General features: G+C 45.2%; 1 protein-coding gene and 1 long non-coding RNA gene across 2 annotated transcripts; one reads left to right on the top strand and one right to left on the bottom strand.

Annotated features, from left to right (window-relative positions):
- Window positions 1-460: 460 nt before the first annotated feature.
- LOC117058755 lies at window positions 461-5,274 on the bottom strand. Its single transcript, XR_004427876.1, has 3 exons — window positions 5,240-5,274; window positions 4,154-4,234; window positions 461-539 (listed from the first exon to the last, which is right to left on the bottom strand). It is a non-coding gene; the product is annotated as an uncharacterized LOC117058755 (long non-coding RNA).
- On the top strand, window positions 3,333-10,004 carry LOC117058752 (serine/threonine-protein kinase SBK1-like). The gene is made up of 4 exons (XM_033170103.1): window positions 3,333-3,860; window positions 5,272-5,436; window positions 6,647-6,849; window positions 8,423-10,004. The coding sequence occupies exons 2-4, from the start codon at window positions 5,274-5,276 to the stop codon at window positions 9,014-9,016; spliced, it is 960 nt and encodes a 319-aa protein (XP_033025994.1). The 5' UTR covers window positions 3,333-3,860; window positions 5,272-5,273; the 3' UTR covers window positions 9,017-10,004.
- The last annotated feature ends 4,299 nt before the right edge of the window (window positions 10,005-14,303 follow it).

A 14,303-nucleotide genomic window follows, 5' to 3' on the forward strand; every position in this document is an offset into this window, starting at 1 on the left:
AACTATAAACATAATTAAAATGCACAAGAACATTAAAACATCTTACTTGCATGTTCAGCCTGTGAAGAAATAGATATTACAGTATGTTGTCCTCTAGTGGAATCTATCCTTGTCAAAGCTGCCTTAGAACTTCCCATGCCTTGTGGAAGTGAGAAATGTGAAGCAATTGCGTGATGTTTTTGGTTATATTTATATAACAGTTATAAACTACCAACTTAGAAAAAATATCAAGGTAGTATATAAAATTATAAAATACAGAATGACACCGAATCAAATTACATGCAGGTCCCGCTTTCTGAATGCTCGCTATGTGAAAATTCACAAGGAATTTGTACCCAAACCTTACCATACACACCACCAATTCAGATATCCAAACAGCTGAATCCCTTACTTGTTCGTGCGTTGCTGGTCAGTGGCAGCCATTTTCAGGCTTAAACCTGGCAGGGAGAAAGTGGGGAGGGAGACTAGACAAATCAGGGACCAGGAGAGATCGGACCAATCAGCTTTCCCTTTGTCTCTCATTTGATGGTTGGCTGCAGCTGTTTCAGGAAGAAACCATGGAGGGAGGGAGCAGGGATATTGGACAAATCACAAAATAGAAATGTTCCCATAGGAAAGAATGAAAATTGTCAGCTCGTTAAGCAAACGCTTCCCTAATGAACAATTTCCTGGGAATGCATTGTGCTTGGAAAGTGGGACCCGTGTGTCAATAATATGAAACAGAAATGGGCAGATCAGGATTCTTTTGATGATCCTTAGGTTTTCTGATTCATGAACAATTGGTGATAGCAAGGCATTTTGTCTTCCTCCTTGTGCCTCAATATTATAAAAATGCAAGAATGTATTTCTGAAGCCCCAATTGGATGATTTGTAGTGTCACACAACACCCCTGGATTTGCACAAAGTCCGGGAGGGATAGAGGAGCAAAAATGAAGGCAGCTTGTCCATCACTAGTGACCATGGCATGGGAGCAGGAAGGGATGGAAACTGAGAGGGGGGAAATGGTGGTTTGAAACAATGGCAGAGGTTTGACTAAAGTGGGAGTGGAGCAACACTGAGCACCTTTAAACAACAGGAGTTTGAATAAAGCAGGAGGAAATGGAGGGGGAAATGGCAATACTAAATGACAGAGGCTTGAGTAGAACAAGCAAGGGTGATACTGAGGGAGGGAGGTAGCAGTTTAAAACAAGGTTTGAGCAAGAAGGGAGTTGGGAAAGACTGGTGTGTTAGTTTTTTGGTGTTAGTTTTTAAGCCTCAGTGTTTCTCCATCCTTGCTTTTCTCAATCTTTTGAATTATTTAAGTACAGTGAGATTGTGGGAGGGCCCCCAAAATTGGTAAGACTGGAAAAGGAACTTATACCGTAGAAGCCTGTAGCTTTAAGAAAACGCCAAGAAAAAGCTTAGAAACTGCCGGAAAAAAGCTTTTGTTATGCAAGCACCCTTTCCCATGGGAAGAGAAAAAGCTTACATTTTTTATCGCAGAACATACGCAGCTATACGCATAGGTTCAACAAAGCACAATCGATTTTGCTATAAAAATGCAACACAATGTTTCTATATGGAGGCGATATGGATGGCAGCAAAACAGCCGGCGCTTATGCTAAGCTTGCGCAGGCGCACTAACATGAAATGTATCCAACAACTAGGATGAGGTAATGGAGAAATGTTTCTATGCATATGATTGGAGAAAATTGAAATGTTTTCTGTAAAAACTTATAAATATCACCCCCAGGCCGCGGAGTCGCAGTTGCAGCTTTTGCAAAACGATCCGACAGTAACCCATTGCTTGGAAAGTAATAAATCAATGGACTCTTTATCTCCTCCCAGCTCCTGAGTTCTATTGGCCTCAGACCTAGGAGTTTTTAATAGCCTTTGGGGGCTTGCAACAAGATGAAAGAGACCCTGAAAGGTTGGAAGGCTGTTTTAGATTTCTACCTCTTCTATTCCACAGCTCTCAAATATTCCATAGTACTATCCCATAACCATTTCACTCCTGGTATCATGTGTTGTTGTCTTTGTCCATGGAGTCCAAACTCTCCACTATGACCTGTCCATCTTGACCTGTCCATAGCTTCCCTGAGTAATTCAAGCCCCTTCGCCACGACAAGGCAGTGATCCAGTACTTTGGCCACCTCATGCGAAGAGAAGACTCCCTAGAAAAGACCCTGATGTTGGGAAAGATGGAGGGCACAAGGAGAAGGGGATGACAGAGGACGAGATGGCTAGACAATGTTGTTCTAGAAGCTACTAACATGAGTTTGGCCAAACTGCGAGAGGCAGTGAAGGATAGGCGTGCCTGGCGTGCTCTGGTCCATGGGGTCACGAAGAGTCGGACACGACTGAACGACTGAACAACAACATCATGTGTTGTCTTCAGCATCAAGTTCCAGCTTCAGTGTAGTAATTTAGAACAGATACTTTGTCATCAAGCAAACACCCATATATGTCCAACATCCATCAACTGGACTTAACATTTTCTAACTGAATAAGCTAACTGACAGGATTGCTCTTAAGATTCTATTCATTCTATTCTAATCATCTTAAAGGTGCAGTGACTTATATCAGCGTGGGATGCCCAAAGGGAGTTGCAAAATATGAGAGGAGGAGGCATGGAAATTGAGGGTGGTCTATGCGCAAGGGAGACTTGAAAAAAGGAGGAAGAGCTAGGGAAAGGGGGTGAAGGTAATTGCATGTGTGAGAGCCTGTGTGCATGTGCACAAATGGGACTGCACAACTCTGGAAGGTGTGGAAATGAGAGATCTCTATGTGCAAGGGAGAGTTGAGGCAAGTAAGGAGGGTCGAGAGAAAAAATAATGAATGAGGGTGCAATGCAGGTTGCAAAAAAAAGGAGGGAGCAGAATGTGCATGCATGTGATTGGGTTTGAAGATGAAAGCAGGGGCATGAAGGGGTCTGCAGAATAGGAAAGGAAGGTGGCTTCATAAATAGGTGGAAGAGAAAAGGGTGTTTAGTAGTTGCAATGGGTGGGAGGAGGAAGATGCAGGGTGGTTTTGGTGCGGGGGGGGGGGTTGCACAAAAGGAAGAGGGGAGGAGGCATGGACATGGAGGGGAAGGGGGGAAATGGGTACAAAGCGGGACTGCAGAATGGAAAAGTGGCTTTGGAAAAGGGGTTGAGCAAGTGAAAAGTGGGTGGGTAAGAGAAGCTCTAGGTGGGGTTTGGTGTGGGAGGAATGATGAGGGTTAGTGAGCAGAGCGAGCTGGTGCGCAGCCCCTAGTAAATTATATATATTTGTGGTATCTGGCCTTATGCTAATAACTGCTTATCTCTCAGGCTTAGTGCTTGTTACTGGTAATTGTTACTGTATTTGGTTTGATGTGCTCTGGAATGGGATGTAGGTTGAGGCTGGGGCAGTGACCAGCTGCCTGGCAAGTTATGAAAAGATGGATCTCTAAGGGCACAGTGGCCTTTCTTCTCTAGCCTGATACACTTTGTCGCATCAAAGCTCAGCCACCACCGGGCCTTTGAAGATGTGAGAAGAGAGAAGCACTTCTTTCCAGGAACATCTGGGACACATAGACATATCCGTAGGAGCAGCTGGGCAAGCGTAGGTAAAAATAACCCTGTTAAGTGGCTGCTAATCCTGCCCCATGGAACTGCCTGGACTCCAGAGCCCTGACCTTTTGGGGCAGAGAAGAGAAGAGAAGAGATGAGAGGGGGTGGCTTGGCCGCCTTCCCTATTTGTGCGACTGGACTGAACCAGATGGAAAGTGGCTGCTATAAAAAGGCTCCATGAGGATCTCCACGTGGCAGGTCCCAAACAGACAGACAGACAGACAGCAAGTCAGTCAACAAAACACTCTGAAAGGAAGAAGCACAAGTGCCCCAGTGCCATCGTGGCAGGTAAGCGTGTGTACCGGTAAGCCTAAGGGTTTAGAGTGCTCATTGCAATTCCTGTAACTGTAATTCAGGTTCAAAACTGACAGACTAGGAAGTGCATTTGACTTTAACTGTGTAATCAGAAGCATGTGCCACTGAATTCAGTACTTACTCCTATGCGTGGGATTGCAACCTAAGTGTCTTTCTCTTGCTTTGTACCCTGCACCAAGGGAGGAAGACATATAGAGCCACTTGCAGAAAAACGTATTTTTTACAGGCAGTGTTGTTTTTCTAGAAAACGAGGTGCTGGAACTCACCATGAATGCCTCCCTTGTTCTCTTATAATGGCAACAGCATCCACTTGAAAGGTGTTGGAACTGAATTCTGGTGAGTTCCAGCTGCTGAGGAAGAAGAAGAAAAAAGCCCTGGTTATAGGAATGCTTTTGTGTTGTATGGAGCTAAAACATCCTTAAGTTATTCCCCACCCCCGCCATCCCAGTCCTCACAGTTTTGTCTAATGTAGGAGGGAGGTATTGAGACTGAAACACAGCTGCCTGTTGATTACACTCTCTGCCCCCTAAGTGTCCCCCCCCCCAGATCCCAAATATGTGAGCATTGGTTGTGGTTGCTCTGTGAACAAATGCACTCTGCACACTGTTGGAGGTGCTCCTTTCTTTACACTCTCCAAGTCAGAACTCATAAACCTCTTTGCAACCATCCCTCATCTGGCACAGGACTCTGCACAGAGTCTCATTTTGTGACCTGGTCCACCAGAGTTGGGCAGCATCTGGCTGCCCTTCAGAGGCAGCTGGTGCACAGCCCAATTCCTGGGGGGTCTGGTTATGTAAACACTCTGGTGTCATCATTTCTGATTCTGTGCCAAAAAATGGAATCATTGCTATCACATGGCAATACATGATGTTTCGTAATGACCAAGGCATAGCAGGAGCAAGGAAGTTTGGGGAGAGAAAACATTTCATGTTGGGTAACAAATGACCCCCCCCCCCCTTCTATAGGAAGGAAGGGACCATCTGCAGTAGTGAGATAACATAATTACGGTTGCCTTGCGCTGTCTGAACCTATCAAGGTGAATGGGCAATTGTGCAGTCTTTATAGTGTTGCAGGGCTTTTCCCCTGTGTTATGCAGTATGGTCCAGTCTCATGAGAGTTTTGCACCGTCTGTTTCATGGAAATGGCTATTCCTAGATCTACTGTTTAATTTCGGAAGGCACAGGAACATTGCCTCTCCAAGTATTTCTTTGTCATTGGGCATTTTGCCTTCAGTGCAGAAGGCTGACCCCTGTCCCAATACCTGCTATGCATTTTAGTCACCTGGCACCCACAAAAAAGTGTACATGCAGGAGGGTACATTGGCAGTTGGTCAGTGGTCTTTTTGCATTCACCCCAAGTCTCTTCTGTCTCTCCTCCTGAACAGGCATGAAGTTCGTCTCTGGTGACATCGCAAAACGACTTGAAGAGATGGTGTTGTTGACTTCTCAGAACCTGCCCCAGGTGGAGGTGGCTACGAGTTACACTGTCCTCCGAGAGCTTGGCAGTGGCTCCTATGGGCATGTGTTGATGGCAGTCCACCAACGCCAAGGTAGGTCAGAACCCAAGAGGATGGAGAGCCGGAGAAGGCTGCAAAACAGATCACTGAACCTATGAGAGAACTTAGGTGTAAGATATGTGTGTGAATCAGTCCATGTTATTCTAGCTGAAGGAAGGGGCTGAGAAGATTCTTCTAGATTGTTGGTGAAGTGGCCGTTAGAAAGTGTCAGTTGAATAGATTTCTGGGGTGAGAGAGGAGAGTCCATCTAAAGAGAGCTAACAGGATCCTTTCTGAGGAGAACAGAACTCATCCGTTCCCAGCTCTGGGAAGCCTGCATTCTACTCTGAAGAAATGTAGATCTGTCTGTCTCCTGAAAAAGAAGAAATACCAACATTTTTTTTATTTATTTTTTTGCTATTCTACACAACACAAGGAAATGTACATGCGACTTCCATTTTTGGAGAAAATAGGGGATGTTGTTATACCTGCAGAATGGTGAACGTAGTCTCCTATAATCTCTGAATTGTTATTCTCTCCATTATTGTTTCAAGGGTGATTTTCAAGTATTAGGATGGACCCTAACTATGTGGTTCCAATTATACTCTAATCCTGTACTTGCTTACATCATTGGGATTTATTTCCGGTCATGGCTGATTAGTCTGGTTGAAATAAGTTATACTGGATCTAAAGCAGCATCATTTAAATCGATAACATGTTATTGTGTTGCTGAAAAGAATTGTGTTCGCTTTTGCGCCACAAGAGCAAAATGTGAGACTAGCTTGTTTGATGTGGAATGTCCTTGGGGGGCACTCAAGCCCTTTATATTTTCTCCCCTCTTTCAGGGGCCAAGGGGCCCTTGGCTACCTCCCAATTGCCACTGTTTTATGAGAGGGATCCAAGCACATTTCATAAATTTAGTTTGGCACATTTAAGTGCACTGAAGCACTCTGTTGCCCTAGCACAATAAATCCACTTTAAATAAGAAACAGACTTTTTGCCACTATGAAAGTGGCAGGGAAGAACATTGGAAAGTGTGGAATAAAAGAACAATTGATGGGAAGACTGATAAGGACTCCATAAGCAAATCAAGATGAATGCAGAATAATTGTCCTATAACCGCCCTGCAAACAAATCAGCACAAATGCTTAATACGTAAAGATCAGACATAGTCTAACCTCCGTGTAAGCTTTGTGTCAGCAAATCAGGATGAATGTTTAATAAATTGGTCATCTGGAGGAACCCCTTATCTTCTCTCTTGCAGGAACCCCCATGGCACTGAAATTTGTACGCAAGAAGGCTACAGAATTGCTAGATTTCGTGAATGAATACTGCATTGCGCTGACTTTGGGGGCCCATCCCTGCATTGCCACTGCCCTTGGGATTGCTTTCCAGACCCCCAAACACTACGTCTTTGCACAGGAGTTGGCTTTGGCCAGTGACCTCTTCTCGCTCATGGTGCCGCAGGTAACAAACCCACCAGGCATGGACACAGACCACTTATGCCTTCTGTAGTTGGCAGCTTCCCATCCCATTCCATGCTTTTCGAAAAGTTATGGTGGGGGAGAAAGATGTGAGAGAATGGAGTTTGTTTGCTTGTATGCTCCTTTCCCCACTACTCCCAAGTCTTTTCAAATCATGGAATAGTACCTGGCTGGTTTTCACTGCCAGGACCACCTGTAGTAATAAGATTGCCTATGAGTTGCAGCTGATTACTCTGTTGGTTAAATCTGCATATAGGTCAAAACAATATTTCTGAAGCGAGAAGCATGCTGTCTTTAGTTTTCAGCAGAAAACATCTTTTAAGAAGAGGCATTCCTCCTGCATGAGAAGGGACAATGCCTCTTTGAAGATGGTACTCACCATATGAAGTTTTTATAAACACTTGTATTTTTTGCATTTTTAAAAAAAGTCTTCTGCTTCTTTAATCAAATGGGCTTTTTAGTCAAAGGTACAGTTGAGCTTTCTAACTACGGTACTCTTCATGCTTGAGAAATTACGAACGTATTTTAAAAGCTTCCCTGCATGCTGTCTTTTTTATGTGATACCCAATACAATACTTACAATACATGATCACAGAAACACAAGATGCAGCCAGCCCTACGAGTGCATATGCACTATTTTCTTCCTCATCAGCTCCTTGAGAGCCAGTGTGGTGTAGTGGTTAAGAGTGTGGACTCTTAATCTGGTGAACCAGGTTTGATTCCCCGCTCCTCCACATGCAGCTGATGGGTGACCTTGGGCTAGTCACACTTCTCTGAGGTCTCTCAGCCTCACTCACCTCACAGAGTGTTTGCTGTGGGGGAGGAAGGGAAAAGGAGATTGTTAGCTGCTTTGAGACTCCTTAGGGCAGTGTTAAAGTGGGATATCAAATCCAAACTCCTCTTCTTCTTCTTTTCAAGATGCTTTCTGGAAAGCTGCCTGAGAGCGGATGCTTAAAAAGACTAGATAGAGTGCATCCACTCATCTTGACTTAGGCAACTGAGCTGAATGGAAGTTGTTAATGCAAAGGGGATCAATCATGAACCTTGAAAGAGGACCCCAAGCATATAGCTGCCCTAAAACTTCCCACAATATAATCTCTCCCTGATTGACCACACCAGAGAATGGGGTTGGGCAATATAACAATATATCATCCAAAACTGGTTTGAAGTCCATATTACGATATTAGTTTCATAATTTTTGACCTGAAAATACATTGTGAATCTTGATGTGTGTTTGTGTGCTATGCAAAAATCACGATGTGGGAAAACCCATGATGCCAGCCAATGCCTCTCTACATACATTTGTGATATATCACAATGTTGAAAACCAGGTATCCCCCAGCCCTACTGTTCATCTCTACATAGGTTCATCCTTATTTCAGACACTGTGCTATATCGGTGTATCATGATGTTTAGCTGGTGATCACGATATGTTGAAAACCAGTTAGCGCCCAGCCCTACCAGAGAACTGAGGAATAGAGCCCGGAGATGTTTCTCTCTACCTTTAGGGAGCTTGTGTGGCTGCACACACATGACTTTCACCTCTCTTCCTCCAGGTTGGTGTGCCTGAGCAGCGGGTCAAGCGCTGCGCACTGCAGCTTGCCAGTGCCCTCGAATACATGGAAACAAAGGGGCTGGTGCACCGCGATGTCAAGCCAGAGAACGTGCTGCTGTGTGACCCTGAGTGCCGCCGCATCAAGCTGACTGACTTTGGGCTGAGCTGCCCGCGAGGCCGCGCCATTGAGGCTTTGCCAGAGAGCCTGCCATACACAGCCCCTGAGTTGAGTGCGTTGGGCCCGAAAGCTTGTTTGGAGGCCCAGCCCAGCCTTGACACGTGGTCCCTGGGAGTGCTGCTCTTCTGCGTGCTAACCGGCTACTTCCCCTGGCTCACAACTGTACCCACAGACCGGTACTACCGCAGCTTTGTCTGCTGGCATCGCAGCCCCCGCTTTTCCCCGTGCCCACCCCATTGGGGGCGTTTTACTCCCCAGGCATTGGAGATGCTGCGGGGACTGTTGATGCCCGATGCGGCTCAGCGTAGCCCAGCCAAGGAGGTGATGAATTATATCAAAGTGCCTTGGTTGCTCCCGGAGGCCCAGAGCTGGGTTCGGCCTAGCAGAGATCTTCTTGGCACCACCAGGCGCTGCTAATAATCTAGGCCATATGTGTGAAGCAGGGAGGGGTGGCACCAATCCCAAATCTAGCCTTAGCCATTGAAGGACCAAAGACGCCATGCACATCACCAAACCAAGACACCTCATTGTTCCCGAGGACAAAGAGAAAGCACAGTCAAGCTGAGGAAACAGAAAAAAGATGTACCCTCAGAAAACAGAGCAAACTGCCAGCAGGGCAGGGCAGGAGAAACTTTAGAGAATCATTCCTCTCCCACATATGTGATTTCATCTTAGGAGGGTCGCTCTCCAGTTCCAATTCTGGATCAGAGATCCAAAAGACTTGATTTCAGTCCCTCCTGGGTCAATAACTGGCCACTTCATTGAATGGAAAGGAACCAAATAGAGTTTCATCTAAAAGGCAACGAAACCTTGGTGTCTGTCACTCACCCCGAATTAGATGAAATGGGGGTGGGCTAAAATTATGTTTGGCTAGATTGGGAATGAGGGGCCAACAACAATGGTCAGATTTACGAGACTTCTGTATGGTTGTCAATCATGGTGACCACAAAGTCTGCTGATGTGACAGTGGACATTGCTGAGCAGTTAATGCTGCTCTTTGTGCTGTTTCCAGCCACCATGGATGGACTATCTCTTGACAAGTCATATCCAATGGAGAGAGAGAGTAATGCAGAAGAGATGTAAGGAGCAATTTGATCTTTGACTGGCAGAGTCACCAAGGAGATGATTTGGAGGTCTAGAATTGATGTTGCTGTGGGTCTAGCAATGTTTTGCTGGAAGCCGCCCAGAGCGGCTGGGGCAACCCAGTCAGATGGGTGGCATATAATTAAATAGCAGTAGTAGTAGTAGTAGTATTGCCTTTCTATATGCTTGTTTATATGCTGCTATAATACCCATTCAACTTGTACATTTGTAAATAAAGAGATTATATTATGAAAACATTGTAAATAGTCAGTGCTCTCATTTTGCAAAGAAACACATCCTGTAATGCAGCCTGCAATGGTGACCTCCAGCCACTGGCAGAGGAAGAGGAGTGTGGGGGGACCACATGCCCCCAACAGCCCGATCCCGGTGGGGTGCCATTGTGGCTGTCCCCCTGCCCACGCTGGGTGCCCTGCCTCTGCAGGCGATGTGCCCTGGCCCAGGATGCACGCCACGCCCCTGCGGGTGGCGCTCCCTGACCCCGGGGTGGGCACCAGCCCCGCCCCTGTCTGCTCTCCGCTCCCGCCACCCCGGTGCCGGAGCATGAAGCTCCGCCACTGCCTCCAGCTGCTTTGGACTACAAGTTCCATGAGTCTCAGCCAGCAAAGTCTTACTGGCTGGGGCTGATGGGAGTTGTAGTCCAAAACACCCGATGGGCACCAGGCTGGGGAAAACTGCTGTAATAGTTGACTCTGACTTCCCACTGCTTGGGAACTGGGGAGTGCAGAATGATATTGCTTTCAGTTAGAAACTGACAGCCAAAGATATGGTGGGTACATTAGAATCAATACACGCCATTGATAGGTGTGCTCCCCAGCCTGGGCAACTGGCTTCTGCATTGCTTCAAGACAGACATTTCCTAAGGCAGTCTTAATGATACCCATGCTCACCAATGCCAATCACCAGGCAAGACGAGCCCTTGCCTATGTGGCTGCTCTTCTGAGAGCGGGCTTATTGGGGATGCGTTCTTGCTCTGCACCCCGAAGGCTTCCTGGCTTCTTGAGTCGTGTGTCACATGAGGCTCCATAGGCTTCGAAACACGAACATCCAAAAGCAGCTGTAACCGGAAACGTTTAACAAGCAGCCAATTTGGCTTGGCCCGGCGTGCTCTCACGCACCTGTTAAATATAACCCACAGCTGACAACAGACACAGCGGGTGGGTGGGAGAAAAATAATTTCACCCCACCCTATGCTTCCTCTTTGTTGATTCTCTAAAGGAGAGAGCTCACATTTGGGGTCACAAGGCTTTGGGGAAGATTGCACAGCCATTACAAACAATCACTCTTTACAAATACATGTTGTTTTTTGTATATAATTTTTGTTAAATTTTTCTGTTTTCCAATTTAAAATACTAATTTTTACATCCTTAAGATATCAATGACTTCCCTTCTCTTTCCATGGTTCATTTTACATATCATAAATCCCTGCATATTTTACCAAAAAAAACTGTACCATTCAGTATTCCATTACTGTACTGCATTCATCAAACCTAATTTACACTGTTGAATTTATCTTAATGCTGCCAGCGTTTTCAGCTGCACACAATTATTTCCCGTATATTCAATAAACGTTTTCCAATATTCTCTAAACATATGTTCTTCTTGTTCTCGTATTCTATATGTTAAGTCTGCAAGCTGTGCATATTCTGTCAACTTAAGTTGTCATTCTTCTTTGGTTGGGACCCCACTTTACAAATAGTGTATTTTTCCGTGCGTAAGAAGATATTTTTTCTTCGACATAACAGGCAAAAATTGCGGGTTGTCTTATACATGGATAGCAGCGGAGGGATGGGCGATTGGTGCCAGCTACCAGAAGGAGATTGGCAGTGGCGATTGGGCATGTGATTGGTTGCTGCAGCAAGGCCTGCTAACAATTAGCTGCTGCTGCGGCAATAGGGCGGGGTATTTATGGCAGCGGCGAGGCATGCGTGCAATTGGCTGTTGTTGCTTCGAGTGTGCAGATGGGCTTTTGGCGGTCGTCATATACATGGGGGCATGTTATACACAGAAAAATACGGTACATTTTGGATGCTAACATCCCACAAGTACTGGCTTTTTTAAAAGGTATATGTTAATATAAAGTATATATATTCATTTTGCTGAATTTAACTGGCTATTTTTGCAATTAATCAAACACTTGTAAAAACAGGCCAATATTCTGATTAATCCACTTAAATACAGATGGTACCTATTCACACCCTCGTACACATGCACTCTACATGTGGCTGCAACAGCAGCCAACAGCTGATTTTGTATCAGCATATATTTAAATGAATTGGGTGATGTGCAAATAAATATCCCAGGGTGGGAAACGTGATGACTTTCTCTCTGCCCCATCCCCATGGGCCGTCCATTGCCAGTGTCACTGTGTCTCCTTCAGCTGCTCTAAAACATACTGTATTCTTCGCAAACGCTGGCTGGCAGACACTGGAGAGAAGAGTGACATGAGGGAGTCATAAAACTGTCAGCCCCAGGAGTGAATTACTGGAATTGGCAGGGCAGGGCGACTTATGTTCAAAACATAGTAAACTAAGTAAAGCTGACCAGCCACTGTCTGGTTTTAAATGTACCTGGATAATTTTTTGTTCTGCAACCAGGGTGATGGAGGTGTCCCCGCCCTTGGTTCACACCAAACTCAGCTTCAGTTTAAAATGGGGTAACACACACCAATAATGTACGGCTTTAGAGAAAGTGTCAGATCAGTGGGATCATAGGCCTTCATTTAGGACATATCTACACTTATTTTTTGCCCCACTCTTTCTAGGCAAAGGTCCACGCTTAAAAGCTCAAGTCCAAGTGTCTGTCCCTCCCCTCCTCAAGCTTTTCCTGCTGAAAGCTGTTCTTTAGTGCTCAACTGGAGCAAATGTCAATTTGGGTTTTCCGCAGATTGCTATTTGATCCAACTGAGTTTTAAAAAGCAGGTTTTCATAGGGAAAGTTCCAGTGCAAAAAAGGGCACTCGGACATGGAGATTTAAAATGTGGACTGTGGCTGTAAAGAGTGAAGGAAATGTAAGTGTGGATAAGCCCTTAGTGGGGCAGGACTTACAAGTGTCCCAACTTAAGCTGGATTGGAGAACTTGCATCACCACAATTTTCTATTTTGTTTGTTTAAGGTTGTTATTTTTAAGAGGCAGAGCAAATAGCTAAGGAAGACAGGCCTCCTGAACTGTTAATTGCTGTGTAGAAAAGGAAATTTCAGTTTTTCCTTACAACTGAATATCAACCTATTACCAAAATCTAAACAACCGTATTTGCGTATTTCTATTTATATCATACTGATATGTGTTATGGCCAGGAGTCAGCTTCGCCTGTTGAACAAGCAGCCTGAAGAAGAAGAAGAAGAAGAAGAAGAAGAAGATGAAGAAGAAGAAGAAGAAGAAGAAGAGTTTGGATTTGATATCCCGCTTTTCACTACCCGAAGGAGTCTCAAAGCGGCTAACATTCTCCTTTCCCTTCCTCCCCCCACAACAAACACTCTGTGAGGTGAGTGGGGCTGAGAGACTTCAAAGAAGTGTGACTAGCCCAAGGTCACGCAGCAACTGCATGCGGAGGAGTGGAGACACGAACCCGGTTCCCCAGATTACGAGTCTACCGCTCTTAACCACTACACCACACTGGCTCCTGAAGGCGGAGAAGGCGGAGTGACTCCACCTGCAGCTGATCAGCCTTCAAGGGCAGAGGGGAGAAGGTGCTGATGAGAACCAGCTGGGTTCAGCCTTCTTAAGCAGAGCTTCCAGCAGCAGTCAGAAGTTGTTAAAAATGCTTATAGTTCCTGGTCTTACCTTTCTGCTTCCTGCTTGTCTTGGTCCTTGATCCTTGACTCCCTGATCATCGGATTTCCTAACCCCTGGACCATCTGACCACATGGATTGTTGTTTGCCTGACCCCAGGACTGCACCTTACTTGGGATGCTGACTCTGGCCCCCAGGCAAGTACGTGTCAGAGGCTCTTCTGATTGGCTGGCCTTCCACTCCACTAAGTTTTGCTCAGCAATGAGACTGTGACAATAGACCACTTCTTGGATGCACAAGAGGCCCTCAATGCACCTGATGAGAAAGAAAATAAAACAATAATAAATAAAATGTGAAAATCAATAAAAACAGCCACAGTTACGCAAGTTATTATGCAGCAGCATAAAACAATTCAGAACATAAAGCTATACTTAAATCTTTCTGGAGACTGGGATGAAACGGGTTAAATCACATTGGACACCTGGGGAAGTATTATCTAAAAAGAAAGAACACTTGATTACTTTCAGGTAGAAGTTTATTGTGGAATCAAGGCTGCTATATCCCATGAGTGGCAATATATTTGGTGAACAACAGTTTTGTAATATGTTGAATAATTCTGAAATACTTCCAGTGGAGGCAATGATTTAAAATGCAAAACTGTGTAGAGGAAAACCAGGCCACTTGTGAAAATACCAGTCTTTTAAAAAGCACTTTTGATTTAACAGTCCAGGTTTTGGAAGGTTTCATTAACATGCAGAGGAGATCTCTCTCTCTCTCTCTCTCTCTCTCTCTCTCTCTCTCTCTCTTGCAAAATGCTAAACACCATCCATGACAGGTTGACAATTTTTCTAAAGTTTCATCCAGCTACAGC

The sequence above is a fragment of the Lacerta agilis genome, chromosome 14, assembly GCF_009819535.1.
Source record: "Lacerta agilis isolate rLacAgi1 chromosome 14, rLacAgi1.pri, whole genome shotgun sequence".
Taxonomy (NCBI): Eukaryota; Metazoa; Chordata; class Lepidosauria; order Squamata; family Lacertidae; genus Lacerta; species Lacerta agilis.

Bases quoted from the DNA above. Each gene is read 5' to 3' on its own strand.
- LOC117058752 (XM_033170103.1), top strand. From the start codon at position 5,274: ATGAAGTTCGTCTCTGGTGACATCGCAAAACGACTTGAAGAGATGGTG. The intron at 5,437-6,646 runs GTAGGTCAGAAC...TCTCTCTTGCAG, and splicing joins GGCAGTCCACCAACGCCAAG to GAACCCCCATGGCACTGAAA. The intron at 6,850-8,422 runs GTAACAAACCCA...CTCTTCCTCCAG, and splicing joins TCTCGCTCATGGTGCCGCAG to GTTGGTGTGCCTGAGCAGCG.